Source organism: Nothobranchius furzeri, chromosome 8, assembly GCF_043380555.1.
Source record: "Nothobranchius furzeri strain GRZ-AD chromosome 8, NfurGRZ-RIMD1, whole genome shotgun sequence".
Taxonomy (NCBI): domain Eukaryota; kingdom Metazoa; phylum Chordata; class Actinopteri; order Cyprinodontiformes; family Nothobranchiidae; genus Nothobranchius; species Nothobranchius furzeri.
Window position 1 is genome coordinate 59,298,062 of NC_091748.1, and position 15,906 is coordinate 59,313,967.

The following is a 15,906-nucleotide window of genomic DNA, read 5'->3' on the forward strand; positions in this document are numbered from 1 at the left end:
TTTAAGAAAATTTTGTTTAATACAATCTGGTAGATGCTGATGCATTTCCACACATTAAAAAACAAAAGGATTATGAAATGAAATATGATGTAAATGCCAGTTAATTCTATTTATAAATAAAATAAGAGTATTATAAAAGTCTAAAGATTTTCAGTCTGTCAACTTTACAGTTTGGATTGTTAGAAAATAGAACAAACTACAGTATTCTGAAGACGTGCATTCCCTTCTATATGAATGATTCCTTGCAGTAAAGTTTCTTATATTCTTTCCTTTAACATAGAAATGATCATGTCTGAGCAAAAATAATATCCGTATTCTTAGAGAAACACTTAATTCACTCAACCAAAAGGTGTTTTTATAAAAGGCATATACACATTTGAAGTCACAGCAAATTTAGTGTCAAACTACAGCCACCTGCAGCCTTTTGACCAGGAACCAGTCGCCCTCTTGTGGCTGTTTTACAGTTCCACTGCTGCTCCTGCTTTGACTGGGAAAGAGAGGTAAGCACTGTGTGTTTCTGGAAAAGTAACGCATGTAAAAGCAAAAAATAAAAAGCTTTTACAAATTTTAACAAAGGGAAGAAGAATGCAGTTTTGTTAACTAAAGGGCCTCACGTTTCATTAAACACATTACACATGGCTGATCATCTGATTTACAGATTTCAGGACCAGCATCTACAGGCTGGTGGTGTTCTGGGGCGGCTTCATAAGATCCAAACTTCAGAGCGGTGAAGAGGAGCAGTTTCACTGCTGAGGCTGCAGGTATTGGTTTGTAAATTCTTCCAACTGTTTCTCCAGCTCTGTGGCTTTATGTCTGCACAGGAAATAGAAGCACAGCTCATTTGATCCAATTTTATCCCTGGTTTGAATTTGTGGGTGTTTTCATTCAGGTGTGCCAATATTCCAGTGGAAATTATGTCTCATATCAGTAGTGGTAGTCTTGGTCCTCAGCTGTCCCGTTTCAACACAGCTGATTCTAGTCAACAGGTGGTTATCAGGACTTCAGAGCCTGATGAGCTGCTGAACAAGTGAATCAAGTGTGTTGGAGCAGAGACACAACTAAAACATGCTAGTTAGCAGACCTCCAGGACCAGAGTTTCTCACCGCTGCATTATATCATCGGGGATTCTGACAGACACCCACTTCTTCCTTTGAATGAGCAACAGGACCAGACTCACCTCAGGCTCTTTGAGTGCATCTGGACTTTCTCCAGCTGATCTATCTTGGTTGTCAGCTGAAGGATGTCTGCCTCTAGCTCCTTCTGCGTCTGGTCCACCTGCTGACAGAGCCGAGCAAAGGTTGTGGCCATCTCCCTGGAAACACGGAGAGCACGGTGTCACACCACCCAGATACAGAGAGTGTGTGTGTGTGTGTGTGTGTGTGTGTGTGTGAGGGATTGGACAAGTTTGCAAATCAGGAATGTAACAAGGGAAGAAAAAAGCAAAAGAATCAATTCAAACCGTGTCCACAAGAATGTGACACTAAGACATTCAGCTATTAACATCTGATTTAGCTTTTTGATATCTTACTGGTTTCCAAAAGCACTTTAATTTTGGTACGTTTTGGAATTTATATTCACTTATAATGGCAAAATGACCACGGATGGCGAAAATCTAAGATGCATCACAGCAAAAACAAAACTACGTTAGATGAGCTTGACCTGCCGCTTAAGTACATTCAGGACTCACTGTTGGACTTGATGACTGCAGTTTGCACTAGTAAAGCTGACGATGAGCTGCAGTTTCTCTGTGGCGTAGTCCACAAACTGTCGTTTCAGAGCACGTTCCTTTGCTTTTGTTGTCCAGGTGAGTCTCTCGTACAGGTACAGCAGGCCATAGAGGGATGCCGACAGGACAATGAGCCTCCAGCCAACGGTTTTCCACACCTCAATAGAAAACAAAATTGAGCAACACCTTAGGAAAACCACTTCAAGGGAACATTTCTGTGCCAATTAAAATGTTTGAAAGTTTCTGATCTCTCTATTTCAGGATCTTATTGGTGGAATTGTGGTTTCGGCCCATTTCGCTGCACCAAAACCAGGACGATCCTCTCAGAGAAACATGTGTGCTGCAAGTATAAACATGTCTGGAAGTACATACCACTCCTCCAACAACAATTACGGTCATTGAAGCACGAGAAGTGAGAGATGCCACGTTGGTTGCCATGGCTACCATCAGATCTTCCTGGGTCATGAGGGCTCTCTCATTGTTAGGTGGTGCTGCAATGGACGGGGGCCCTGATGAAGGTGTTTGGGCCATAGGCAGTGCTGGCTGAGACGTCTGCAACAAGAGATATATTTTTTAAATAAAACTAGATAAATTGAATGCTGGATGCTGAAACTGGCTGCTGAATAACAGAACTGAAACCGAAATCATGCAAAACTGTAAAACTGAGCTGAATGTATTTTAGAAGCAAAAATCACCAACAAGTGTAATAATGCCCAAAAAGAATGCAGAAAACTGAAATCTCTGAACATAGTTTAAAAAACTGGACAGCTGAAATGTTTAAACACCCGTTATCGGAGTAGGACTAGTTTAATGGTTACTTTTTTACAAATAGCTGAACGGTGAAATTAGCAGCATTTGTTGAATGCTGAAACTTGAGACGTCTGCAACAACAAGTAATTTTTTTTAAAATAAAACAAGAAGCTTTTGAATCAGACATTACATGTTACATCAGAAATGTCACCTGGAAGTTCTTGTTCACCAGAGTGAGAGCCTTCTGTGCGTTAACGGATCCCAGGTACCGGTGGACTAAACACTTCCAGCCCAAAGAGAACTGGAACTCGATGTTTTCCTGGAAGTCGCTGCAGATGGTGGCGCAGTTTAGGTCGTAGCTCAGGTCAAAGGTTCTGTTAGGAACCAGCATGGAGACTTGGCTCTGGGCCGCAGAGGGAAGCAGAGGCAGCATGCTCTCTGAAGAGTGAGAAATAGAAAAATCAACACAAGTCAAAGAGCGGTTGGTTTGGGATTTAAAACAGCTTTCATGTAAAGCCAGGGTTCAAATTACGGGAGAGCTACGGTAATCCTGGGTCCCCAAAAAGAGTGAAGGGCTTCCCTGGAAGCCCTAGATTACATTATTTATACGGACTCTCAGCATACTGGGACTTCATTTGAGCAGAGGACGGAGAGCCCTGAATGTTCATGCATCCTCAGCACAGCCATATTACATTCTCAAAATGGCGACACACAAACAATGTAACCAACACGAGATTGTTCATGCCCTCGAATATTTTCTGGTACTTTCTGTCTTGTATTTGTGCCTGACTCGCTCCGCTTCTGCAGAGCTCATCACCCATGCTCCGGTGACTTCATCTCACTGGCACAGCCGTATATTCCTCTTAGCTCATGAAAAAGCATGAAAAGCAGGAAGAAGTAGTTTTTTCGACCGGGTACAAAGGACTTGACCGGAGAATGTGTAAAACGACGATTATGAACGGTAAAAGTTTTGTAACCGTTTGTTACAAATAAGTAAATGTGTTTTGTCCTCACAGGCTACCATAGAAGGAAACATGGTTTCTAATATGGCGTCGCCCAGAAACTTTAGACCCACTCCCATTTATTTGTACCTGATTTTTATGGTTATATGTTACAAAGCTGCCAATGATTTTCAACATTTTGAAAAATGTTTCCAGAGATTAACAATAAAAACTACACATGGTCTCTTTAAGATTCATTCTGGATACTTGTTATGTTTATGTTCTGTTACCTATCATGTAATTCTGAGAGGACTGGACAGAGGCGTTGATGGCGCTGGAGCAGCGGAAAGCCAGGTTCTTTCCCATCCCTTCCTCCACGTGAGACAGCAGCTCCTGCCAACATCAGAAAATAAACAACCCTTCCATACTTCCCTCAACTGCTGTAACAGAAGTCAAAATAAGACTTTTCACAGCATTTAAGTTAATATTCTAAAAGTGGGCAAAAGGGGTTTGGGTTAGTGATTTACTCACAGACTTGTAGATCTTCAGGACATGAGGTGAAGGATGGAAATCAGTGTGAAACTCGTCAACGATCACGTGAAGACGGCTGATCTCGTCTCCCATGGCAACAGACACCTAGATTCAGGATCAAAACCAGCAGCACATCCAGAATCAGTCTAGTGTTTAGAATTAATGACTACTCTGTTCTGATAGGAAATCCTCTCTTCCAGACATAAAAATCAGAAGTTTGTGCAGGCTGGTCCCATAGAGATGCTTTCATCCGTTACCTTGGACTCCACATCCTCACTGATGGCTTTGATCTTCTTCTTAATGTCATCAATTAGAAGGTTGAGCTGGTTCTTAACAAACTCCAGACGGTCTTTCTGATACTCCCTGTCCTCCAGCGCTGCTACTCTGTAAGCCCATCCCACAAACACCACACAACTGTCAAAAAAACTAGAAGCTGAACGAGTCACAAATCACCAACGTGATCATATTATTGGTATTTTATTCTAGTTTCTGTGCTTCTAATCTAAAATTATTTTAAAAAAATAAACAAGATTATTTAAGTTTATCTATCGGTAAAACTTCTTGTACCAGATCAACAACAAATATCCCAGAGATAAAAGAAACGCGTGCAGGAAGAATGCTCACCGCTTCTCCGCCGCATCAATGTTGATGGCATCCATGATGGTCTTGACTTGTTCTGAGATCTGCTTGGCCCTGATAGTGTGCTGCTCAAACTTTGTTTTCACTGCTGACTGCGAGATACACTCCTGCGAGGCCATAACACACACGTTACTGTGACGGTTTCGGTTGCTGGACAGCGTGCGTGAGTTTGCACGCCGCGTGGGGACGAACACAGAACAAGATAGACACCTGCTACTTCTGACTTAAAGGAAAAGAACAGAAATGGAAACACAGGTTTGTAAATGACAGCAGCAGAGCGTGTACCTTGTATCCCACAGCCCAGAGTACTATGGTCACAGCTGTGTGTTGGGTTAGAAATGAGAATAATCAACAAAAACAGGAAAGAAATGAAAAGATGCAACAAAAGTAAGAAGGTTGTGTCTTGGGGGGCACACTGATCCTGAAAAGTCCTGTTTGTGACACCCTCATAACTTAAAGACCATTACGTCTCATTAACCACTACTTTAATAAACAACTGAGATAATCCACACAAAGCCTATGTGAACATTTTTCAGATGAAACTATGATTGTCGACTTTTATCTAAATTGTTTTAACTCTTAGCAGTGAAGTTTAGCCTAATTTGATCTGATAAAAAACATTTTGTTCACTTAGACTCTAAACCTGATCTGATCTTAGTCGCTGCTTAAAGAAGAAACAAGAAAAGGTGAACTTGGCTGAGTATTTACATAAACAAAGCCTGAAGTATCCTCCCTTCTAAGTCTCCAGAGGCTGTTGAAGACACCAAAACAAAGGAACTGATACGGATCAGAACCAGAGACAAGCGAGTCCTTACATCATCCCACTGGACAGCAGTTTAGGCTTCCTTTGACCAGTTCGGAGTCAATCAGCCATGACTAAAACAAGGCCAGTTCAGCTCGTCAAGGCCAAAAGCAAAACGTCTCAATAATGCTGAACAAAATACGGGAATGTAAAAACTCAAAACTGAACACAGAGAGAATAAAATCAAAGTTTAAATGAAAACAAATGGATGTCCCCACCAGAGTGAATCTAGACTTCAGCAATGAAGACGCAGGTTGATGAAGAGGCACGGTGGGTCTAGAGAGCTCTGTGGAAGTCAGCCTGAACCTTTAGGACCTGATCAAAACCGGTTATGGGCTGTTGCGGACGGTCAGAGGTTACGGTTTACGTCACAATAACCTTCCATCAGATGAGAGTGGTTGCAGAGGCAAAAGCAAGAAATGAAACATTTTCTCTATCAAACTGATGTTAAACTGCTCTTTAGAAATGTATTCTTCAGACCTCAGGGCCTGAAAGTTTTATTGGAAGTCGTGTGTCATTTACAAGTCAAACCTTCTACTACTGCTACATCATCATATCACACGCTAGACCGGTGACTTCATACCTCAAACCTTCTTTCAAAACTCTGGAACTCCTTCAGTCTCTCCTGGAATCCTTCAGCCAAAGCTCCACCTGGTGGATAAAATCAAACTGATCGCAGAAACCAAAACTCTATATGTGAAACAAAAAACCCACCTCGTTTTAATCCTGCAAGTTATTTTCTAATTCTTGCGTCAGATATCATATTTTACATAATAAATACCGTTTGCTTACTTTAACAAATGTTGTCAGTACAGAAGACACCAGACACACAAACATCATGTTAACTTCATTGTTTAACATCCACACCCACCTGTTTCAGGCATGCCCTGAGCGCGCTGCATTCGGGAGTTCAGAACCTCCTTTGCAGACACAAAGAAGATGCGATTGGGCGCCTGATCACGCTCGACAACTTTTAGCTCGTCCACCAGAAAGTTCACACAGCGGTCTGTGTGCTGCTTCCTCACCTGCAAAGAGAGAGTTTTTATTCCATGGATGATTTTCCAGCTCGTCATTACAAAAGAATTAATGTTTAAAAAGTTTAAAACAAGTCCTCAGAAAGATTTCTATCAGTCGCCAATTCAGTCTCCTCAAAAGATAGAAGAGAAAATTTGTGGTTTTGTTTATATTTGGTCTTTTGGTTTCATTTCTAATAATTTTCAGTAATGTTGCTGACGTGAGACTATTACAGCAAGTGTTGACTCACATCCTCCATGTACTCTGGCTCGTTTGCCGAGGCGTCCCAGCGGTTGTTGAGGATGAAGATGTTTGGCTTTGAGAGACGCTCGTTTACTTTGTGGAAAAAGTGTTTTTCCTGGAAGAAAAGAGACCTGTTTTCAGAAAGTTCTAACCAGTGAAATAAGTGGTAAATGTATTTGATACAGCACCTCTAGAGATCTAGGACCCCCCCCCCCCCATTCACACACACATTCACACCCTGGTTGTGATGAGCTACATTGTAGCCACAGCTGCCCTGGGGTGCACTGACAGGTGATGCTGCCGAGCACAGGCGCCACCGGTGCCTCCGACCACCACCAGCAGGCAAGGTGGGTTGAGTGTCTTGCCCAAGGACACAGGAGCAGCAACGGACTGAGCAGGGCTCAAACCTGCAACTCTACGATTACAGGGCGGACACCACTGCTCCACCATAATAAGTTTAATACTGTTTAACACAGGAAACTGTTTGATCACAGAACTTTCCTTTTGCATATTACTAAACTAAATGAGTTGTGACATTTTGTTTTGATGTGTCACATGACCTTTTCTTATAGCATGGTCTTTTGTTAATCCCAGTTTTACTGTGTAGTGTCCATCACTTTAGCTTGTACCACACCTTGGCCGCCAGCCTTGACTGGTGGCAGTGAGATGATAAATAAATTAGGAAATAAACAAATTTGGACAAGCCAGACAATATTCTGGTAAAAACTAAATGACAGCTTTATTTCCACTGAACATCAAAGACAGGGAAGTGACTCTGCTTTCCCTTTAAGAGCTGCATCTCAACGATGAAACTCTGAGCGACTCCGTTTAGCTTCACGCGGTACAAAAACCAGATGAGACAGAGACGAGTGGAGCCAGTCTGAAGAGAAGCACAGCAGCCACGCTGTAATTGGATCAGCGCATAACGCACACATACCTATGACTCTAGCACACGTGTGATGACATGTGACTGACAACTTATAACCTGGTATGATTTCTGCTGGGACAATTAAGGCCTGAGAATGAACTAGAAAATGCTGAAAAAGTTGTAGTTTTTCAACACTTCATACAAGTAACTCAAATACATTTGCTTTTTAAATATGTACTAACAACAAAGAAGTCTTAAAAATGTATTAAATTATTGGGAAAATGACGATAAATGACCACGATGAAAAAACTGATAAATCTGATGAATAAAATCAGCTCCAATGTGGAGTCAATCATTCAATAAGCTGCACCTAAAAGTCAAAGTTATGTGCCCTGCTTAGTCCCTGAGGTAAAACAAGGCCCAGCCCAGACAACATTTACATAAACCAAACAAGAGGTACCTGCGTGTCATTACCGTGTTCATGAGGGTAGACTCTGAATTTGCTACCAGCACAAAGACGTCAGCATCCAAGCAGAACTTGTCGATCCAGCTGTCCAGCTCTGTTGTGACATCAGTTCCAGGACTAGTGAGTGGAGAAGATCAAAGACATCAAATACTTGAGAGTTTCAGAACAATAAGAATCCAGTGACATTGAAAACACACCCCCTAAAACAATAAAAAAAAACATTAACTCATTCACTGCCAATGACGACTAAAGTCGTCATTTGCATTTTTTTACTGTTTGAGCATCGGAACGAGCCCCCGCGCTGAGAGAACAAACATCTCAGCCCTGAAGCCGATCTTCATCCACATACGTCACAGATCACATGATCAGGAAGCAACACATCCATGTGTTAGGAGATCGTTTTGGGCCGTTCCTGTAAAAAAAGTGAGGCGCGAACCGGAAAAGCATCTGCTGATCACAATTGGACAACGGATTATGAAAGAATGGATAACGCTCGAAACACGCGGCTTCTTCCTGATGTAAGAGGTGAGTCTCCTCTTTGTTTTAGTTGCTTTGGCATCGACATCATGCTAGCGCACAACGTTCTGTGACTCTTAAAAAAACAGTAAAAACGGTGAGAAACGCTGGCAGCGAAGGCCGTTAGTGATCAGGAAACGGCTGGCAGTGAATGAGTTAACAAATCAAAGCCGGTTTTCTTTTCAGATGTGATATTTGGGTGTTCTCATCACCTGTCGACAAGGACCAGATCATCTCGGAGCAAAGCGCACTTCGTTTTTGGCCAGAAGACACGGACCAGACAGCCGGCGTCCAGACTTTTATCCATGTGAAGCGCGTGAGCCAGCTGGTTTACAGTCTGCAGAGGCATTAGCAAGGTTTACTGTAACCCTATTACAAATAAACACACTGAAACCATTCATTACCAATTAAATCATTCATAATTAACTTTATTTTGTGAACATAAAAGGTTTCTCTTGTATCAAATCTGGTCAAATGTAAATAGGTAATAATTCATATATTTTAGGCACTTAATGATGCTTAAATAGGAACACCTGATTATTAAAAATACAAGAATAAACAACAGGTAACTTTTTAAAGTGCACTTCACTTCAGCTGATAAAAACATGCAAACGGTGTTTATTTTTTAAGACAAAAGTTACGAAGAAGAAAAGTAAAGTTTCTGACAGGTTTTTATCCCACACACCATCACAGCTCACACACTCACTATCCGCTTGTTTCACTCTTTTACCAGTAAGAATTTCTTTGGTCCAACACATGAAGATAACAAAGTAGACTTAGTACTAGGAGGCGGTAGGCATCTTACCACCCAAAGTTTTTTTTAGAAGCATCGGCGTATGTTGGCACATGGATTATAGATAACACACACAATCAGACAGACACTAGAATAAAGGCTAAAGTGGTTTTACCTTAATGCTCTTCTCCTCTTCAGAGCCCTCCGTCTTGAGGTAGGCCTTGTCGTTATCGGTACCCTCCACACTCAGGAAGCAGTTGGTGGTGTGGCCAATCCCACTGGGTAGCACGCGATCCCTCAGCATGGCGTTGACCACTGTGCTTTTACCGTTACTGGTCCTAACAGGACACAAAACACACTCTGAAGCTGCACACTTGTGTAAAACAGTAGAACCAGGCATGTGTTAGTTTCTGGTTTCATAGCACATGTGGAAAGTGTTAATTTAACTTTTCTAACGCAAAACCCTGAGGCTTTCTTTATTCTAATGGATGGCTTAACTTAAAGGTGGATCATTTGAACCATTGGTCCGCATAACTGTCATTCCCTCTGGTGAACCATTCACACAAGGCCGTCACCGTAAGAGCTTGTTGCTGGGTAGTTTTCACTTCCTGCGCATGTACAAAGCAAACATTGCTTTGTACATGGTTCTGATCTGTTGGCAGTTTTCTGTTCAACAGGTAAGCTTAAGTTTGGCATGCTATTTGGAGATATTCACTTCAGATTACTGCTAGAAAAAGTTGGCTGCAAGGCCGGCAGTTATTTGTAAACAGAGTATGTACGGAGATAACTGGGCGTTCTCATGAGCATTTTTTTTTTCAAAAGGTGGAGAGGACGGATCCCTCCAGAAATTTAGAAACATCCATACCTTTAACAAGCAGAAAAAAATAATGTTGCTATCAGCACCACTTTGAGCAAACATATAACTGACTTGGACTTCAAAGGTAATGTTTATCCTAGCAGTGATATTAAAAAGGTTTACCTTTTATTTTTAAAAATACAGTAATTATAACCAATAAAAATGCAAACAGATTATCTTAAGAGCACAGAAGTGATGCAGGAAGCTTCTGTAACAGGTCGAGTTACCAGGATAAATGTGAAAGCAAAAGCAAGTAGGGAGGGGCACTTTCAGTTACATTGACTTTTAGATCAGGCATGAAGAATGCATAAGAGTGCAATTTTCAGTTAAATGATGATGGATTTACCTGCCAAAAAAGGCCACCTTCATGTGTCTGCGAGCTAGCACCTCCTTTATAACAGAGAGTTTATCAGCATACGTCTGAATCTCCATCATCTGATCCTTTGTAGCGATGTTCCCCAAAGCTATGTTCCCATGGATGTCTGTCAGCACATAGAACAAATCACACTGATAGTGTAAGTCTATATGAAGTGCCTTTCACAGACAACATTAATCACATTTATGTCATTAGACGTAAAAAAAAAAGCACAATAAAATCAAAACACAAAAGCCTGGAAAAACACAACAGTTTTATCATTCACATTTAACGAGGCCCTCACTATAAAAGCACCGACTGACACGGAAAATCACCTTCTTACCTTCTACAAACTCTGAAGTCTCCTTCACGTAGCTGAGAAGTTGTTCAAACACGTCGCTGATCTTTTTCTTAGCGACAACAAAGTGCTTAAGCGGAGAAAACTCCCCAAAAGCGGAATCTGTCCGCCTGAGTGGAGGGGCTGAAGCCATGGTGCTCATTCTGCGGCAACAAGGACAGAAAACAGGACAGCGACGTTTTTAACAGCAGTCTATGAAAATAAACCCTGGTTCACTGTGACTACCTATATTATAGGGTTTTGTCTAATGACGCAACAATCATCTGAAGGAAAGAAAAATAGATAGAAAAAATAAATAAGACACTTTAAATGTTTAGCTTTTCTCAGAAAGTGAAAACAATGGTTACGTATTTAATAAGCGGCTACGAGCTGCTTTCAAGCAAGCAAGTTAAGCTAGTTCAGTAGCCGTAACGCGGTCTATGCTAGCTTTAGAACAAAGTGTTGTTTTTATCTTACCACAGTCCTGGTAAAACCACTGTACCCTTCACATAACACAAATAATATTAAACCGTGCTGACTCTTCAGGAGCCGTCAACTTGTTAAAGAACAGCTGTCAGCCTGGTTAACCTTCTGTTTGTAACCTGCAAGTTACTACATCTTCTTCGTGTTGTCAGACACCGGGTTGGCATTACGGCAAAAGGGCACGCTATCGTCACGCCCTGGACAATACTTGTAACAACACTCTAATGTGATGCTCTTCCATTAGATTAAATCTCCATGTTTTTATGTTAAAAAGATTTATTTTAAAAATAACAAAGTGCTAACTTTAAAAAAATGACTGATGAAGTAAGGCTATTTCCCCACCCTGCTGAAAACATGACCTGTGATTCAAATTTTATATTCAATCTAAAAAACAGGTGGCACTTTTTCAGATTCAGAAAGATAATAATATATCTTCATTCAAACAAAAATACTGCTAAGTAAAAGTGATATTCAAAACTTTATTTCCAACATTATATGCAAACTGTATGTAATTTTGAAAACGACGGCTTTTGTTTTAATAAAATTAGAATAAACCGGTATCTACAATTAAAAAGGGGTGTCTATTCCAAATTTGTTTTTCATGCATCCTTAACTAAATACATATGTCATTTGTCATTGTATTGATTTAGTTAATGTTGTGACACTTTACAAAGGGCTTGACTAAGTGTGTGTGTGAGTGTGTGTGCGTGCGTGCGTGTATGTGTGTGTGCGTGGCAGCTGTGGCAGAAACCACAATCATTTTGAGCGGTGAACACTGAACTAACTCCAGCCTCCTGTTTAGCGCTGATAAACTCAACACCTAGTTGTTCTCTCAAAAACTTGCCATCACTGCTGTTCTTCTCTTTTCTTCTTGGATTTTTCTGAAAAGTTTTGAGCAAATTTACGATGGAGAATTAAAATGGTGAGGAAGAAAAAACTGCTGATGTTTGAGTAAGTATTTTTTTTTACTCTGTGTGGAAATCAGCTCATAACCTCAGTTGTTTACATATTTCTTACATCACTAATACATAATAGTTGCCACATAATTGTGTGTTTTTTGTTGTTAAAACAGCTGCTGATAGAGTTATGTTTCATTCAATAATGTATGGCTTTTAATGTGGCTTTCATACATTAATAATGGGATGGACATACTCACAGCTCCCCTGGACACATATAAATTTCATGCCACTTAAGTTTAATTTGATCAAAACTAAACTCTGGATTCATCTAAGTCACAAAACTTTCAACCATTTACTTATTTTATCTGTCAAGAAAAAATAGGAACGAAAATAACCTGAATTCTAACAAATTTCTTTCAGTTTCTGCATTGTGTTGCTGCTATTGTGGCAACAAAGGTGACACAGAAGCTTGTGTGTGTGTATTGTCTGTGTGTTTTGTATGCATGTGTAGGTATATGGCTGACCATTATGCACCTTCCGATCTAGCGCTCTCTTAGAATTTTTTTTAATCTTTTCTCACTTTTGAATCCACACATTAAACTGGAAACTTTTTAGCCCTTGATTTGAGAGTTGCTGATCTGTCAGTAGTCAGTGTCATTCTGTAACATAGTTTTGAAGTTGACATAAAGACCTGTTTGTCTTTTGCTTATAGAATTTGCGGAAGCATGATGTGGGATGGATAATCAACAACGAAACTCTACTGTAAGTCAGCTGATGGCCTGAAAGCTTCAGCATGTGTTGATTGAAAGTGTATTTAAATATGTAAGTTATTTATAACTCAGCTGTCAGCTTCACAAACCTAAAATAAACATAATTTTAAATAAAAATAAATTACAATGACACATTTACTTTGCCTGTTTATCCTTTCAGGATTTTTACTCTTGTAATTTTAAAGGTGCTGTATGTAAGCATATAGAGAGGATTTTACAGTGTGAAAATCTCAAGAGTCTAATGTCGTTTTGGAAGGAAGGTCATACTGAAACGCATTTCATATCCAGCTGGCTGCAGGGATTTTCCTATTATTGTTTACCATCAATGAGTGTGGCTTTGCCATGTCTCCTGTGAGCTGATACTGCAGCGTTGATATTTGTAATTTGACGACGGCTGGGAAAAAGCTCCAGAGTTGTTTAAAGTGGTTGGAGTAACCAAAATTTACCACAGGATGTTATTTTTACTTCATTTCTACCTAATGCACCTTTAGTAACTTGTAAATGTCAGACACATTTTGTTAATGAACACACAGCTGTCACTTTAACTATTTTTCTTGCTCTCTCTCTGTCAGATGGCCTCTAATGACCCTGACCCCCCTAACACCTCTGGTGACCCCCAGCCTGGTGACCTCATTGAGATTTTCAGACCAGCCTATCAGCACTGGGCTCTCTACCTGGGAGATGGTTACATCGTCAACCTAACTCCTGTTGGTCAGTAGATATGGCAAACCCAAAGTTGCTCTAAAGCAGGGTTCACTAACCTGTTCCCCGTGGGCACCATGGTGCCCCCAGGAACTGGAGTCCACATGCCTTTTCTCCAAATACCACAGCAAGTCTTTAATAAATTATAAAAAAAAAGCTGCTGCTATCTTTTAAAGTCATAAATGTGTTATTATAGATTTAAAAACTACAATTTTCTTTAAAACAATAAAATGTGTTTATTATACATGAAGTTAGTTTAACTCCGGTCTATGTCAGTATTGTATTAATCTCCTTTGTATGGCTCAGTATCCATGAAGTAGCGTTCAGCTTCACAAAGGTTGGTTATCGATGCGCTGAAGTTAATTAAAACTCCTAATTTCCTCCAGCTGTCAATACAAATATGATAGTGAGAACATTAATATTTATCATTAAAAGGTAGATTTCACAGTTATTTTGAGAGTTATTTAGAGTTATTTTTACAGTAAATTTTGGATTTTACCCTAAATATCTTGTTAATACTTTATGCTGCTGCAAAAAAGTTGTTTGGACATTGAATTTTATTATTGTCAGTAGTATTTTATTGACTTTTTATCTAGTTTTTTGTTTCTCTTTGACCTACTTTTTGTTTCGCTTTTACCTAGTTTTTGGTTTTCTTTTACCTACGTATTGTTGTCTTTATTTTTTTAAACACCAAAACATCCTAATCTTTTTCTTTATGTTCTAAAAAATGTTCCCCCTCCCACAGATGAGAGCCAAGCAGCCGCCATGTCCAGCGTGAAGTCCGTTTTCAGCAGGAAGGCTGTGGTGCGAATGCAGCTTCTGAAGGAAGTGGTGGGAAATGACTCGTACCGTATCAACAACAAGTATGATGACAATCACACACCGCTGCCTGTCTGTGAGATCATCCAGCGAGCTCAAGTCCTCATTGACCAGGAAGTGTCCTATGATTTGCTGGGGAGCAACTGCGAACACTTTGTTACACTTCTACGCTATGGAGAGGGGGTGTCTGAGCAGGTCTCAACACACATTTCCTTTGTCACTTGTTGGAGTGCTCGGAGCGTTGACCTCAGCTGTTCCTGTTTAATAATCCTTGGCCCATGTCCTGTCCTCCCTGTCTCTACAGGCTTCACGGGCCATTGGAGCCATCAGTTTGGTGTCGGCAGCCGCCGGTGCCTTCTCTGTCTTGGGACTGATCAACACGCGGTCTAGAAACAGGCCTTTCTGAAATCTGGGATATTCAACGAAGGCTGTTGTCTCTCAACATTCCCATGAATGTCATGACCATTCATGCAAAAATACAATAAAAACTACTTCACATACAAAAGATTGTGTTACTTTATGAATTATATTTGTATAATTTTCATACTGACTTCATTTAATAAGACCCCATGAACATCCCAAATCCTGTGTGTGTGAGCACACTCTAACATAGGAATTTCTGTTACATTAAAAAACAAATTCACTCAACAAACTTTACACAATACTGTTTTATTTTCTACTACTTTACTTCCATGGGTCCCCTACTACAAAATAATGAATGGGAGTCTATGGGCCAATTAAAATTGTTTTCTGATCCCATTTGATATGCGATTAAAGACACATTTTATGCTAAGAAAGCGCTTATTTTCAACAGTCAGTAAGTTACTTTAGGTTTTGTTTGAATTTTTGTATTGGACTCCAACTGCTCGTTCAAATTTACGTCATCAAACCGAACAAGGAGAAAAAGAAATGGCTGTGAGTTTAACAAGTTTTACATTCTTCTTGCAGGACGAAAGACGGAGCATTAAACGTGGAGAAAACCACCATAAATCTGGCCATGTGGAAACTGTGGGGGGAGAAGAGGTTCTGCTGTGACGTCACATATGAGACCCCAGGGGTCTCATTTATACAGCTTGCTTATGCACAAAATGGGGTCAGAAAACTGCGTAAGCAACTTTCCACGCAAAAACTGGGATTTATAAAAAGAACACAGAAAGAGTCCTATCGGGTCCTTTTGGCCTGTGGGACTCCAGAGGCAGCTGACGGGTACCGGCGGTCCAAGCGGAACACAGCTCGGGTGGTCGCCGAGGCAAAAACCCGAGCGTGGGAGGAGTTCGGTGAGACCATGGAGCAAGACTTCCGTACGGCTTCGAGGAGATTCTGGTACACCATCCGGCACCTCAGGGGGAAAGCAGTGTGCTACCAACACTATCTATAGTGGGGACGGAGATCTGCTGACCTCTCCACACGTCAGTACATGCAGCCATGACAAGCAATGCTCGTCACCTCCGTCTGG

General features: G+C 40.7%; 2 protein-coding genes across 2 annotated transcripts; one reads left to right on the forward strand and one right to left on the reverse strand.

The window, feature by feature from the left end:
• Window positions 1-11,426, reverse strand: mfn1b (mitofusin 1b). Its single transcript, XM_015970591.3, has 18 exons — window positions 11,255-11,426; window positions 10,784-10,941; window positions 10,432-10,567; window positions 9,405-9,567; window positions 8,709-8,833; window positions 7,989-8,097; window positions 6,654-6,761; window positions 6,261-6,414; window positions 5,973-6,040; window positions 4,573-4,694; window positions 4,206-4,332; window positions 3,949-4,053; window positions 3,708-3,810; window positions 2,688-2,914; window positions 2,099-2,278; window positions 1,688-1,884; window positions 1,178-1,312; window positions 1-813 (listed from the first exon to the last, which is right to left on the reverse strand). The coding sequence occupies exons 2-18, from the start codon at window positions 10,938-10,940 to the stop codon at window positions 744-746; spliced, it is 2,286 nt and encodes a 761-aa protein (XP_015826077.3). The 5' UTR covers window position 10,941; window positions 11,255-11,426; the 3' UTR covers window positions 1-743.
• Window positions 11,427-12,069: 643 nt separating this feature from the next.
• On the forward strand, window positions 12,070-14,947 carry plaat1 (phospholipase A and acyltransferase 1). The gene is made up of 5 exons (XM_015970592.3): window positions 12,070-12,211; window positions 12,872-12,921; window positions 13,502-13,640; window positions 14,377-14,645; window positions 14,755-14,947. Exons 2-5 carry the CDS (start codon window positions 12,895-12,897, stop codon window positions 14,854-14,856), a joined length of 537 nt encoding a protein of 178 aa, XP_015826078.1. The 5' UTR covers window positions 12,070-12,211; window positions 12,872-12,894; the 3' UTR covers window positions 14,857-14,947.
• The last annotated feature ends 959 nt before the right edge of the window (window positions 14,948-15,906 follow it).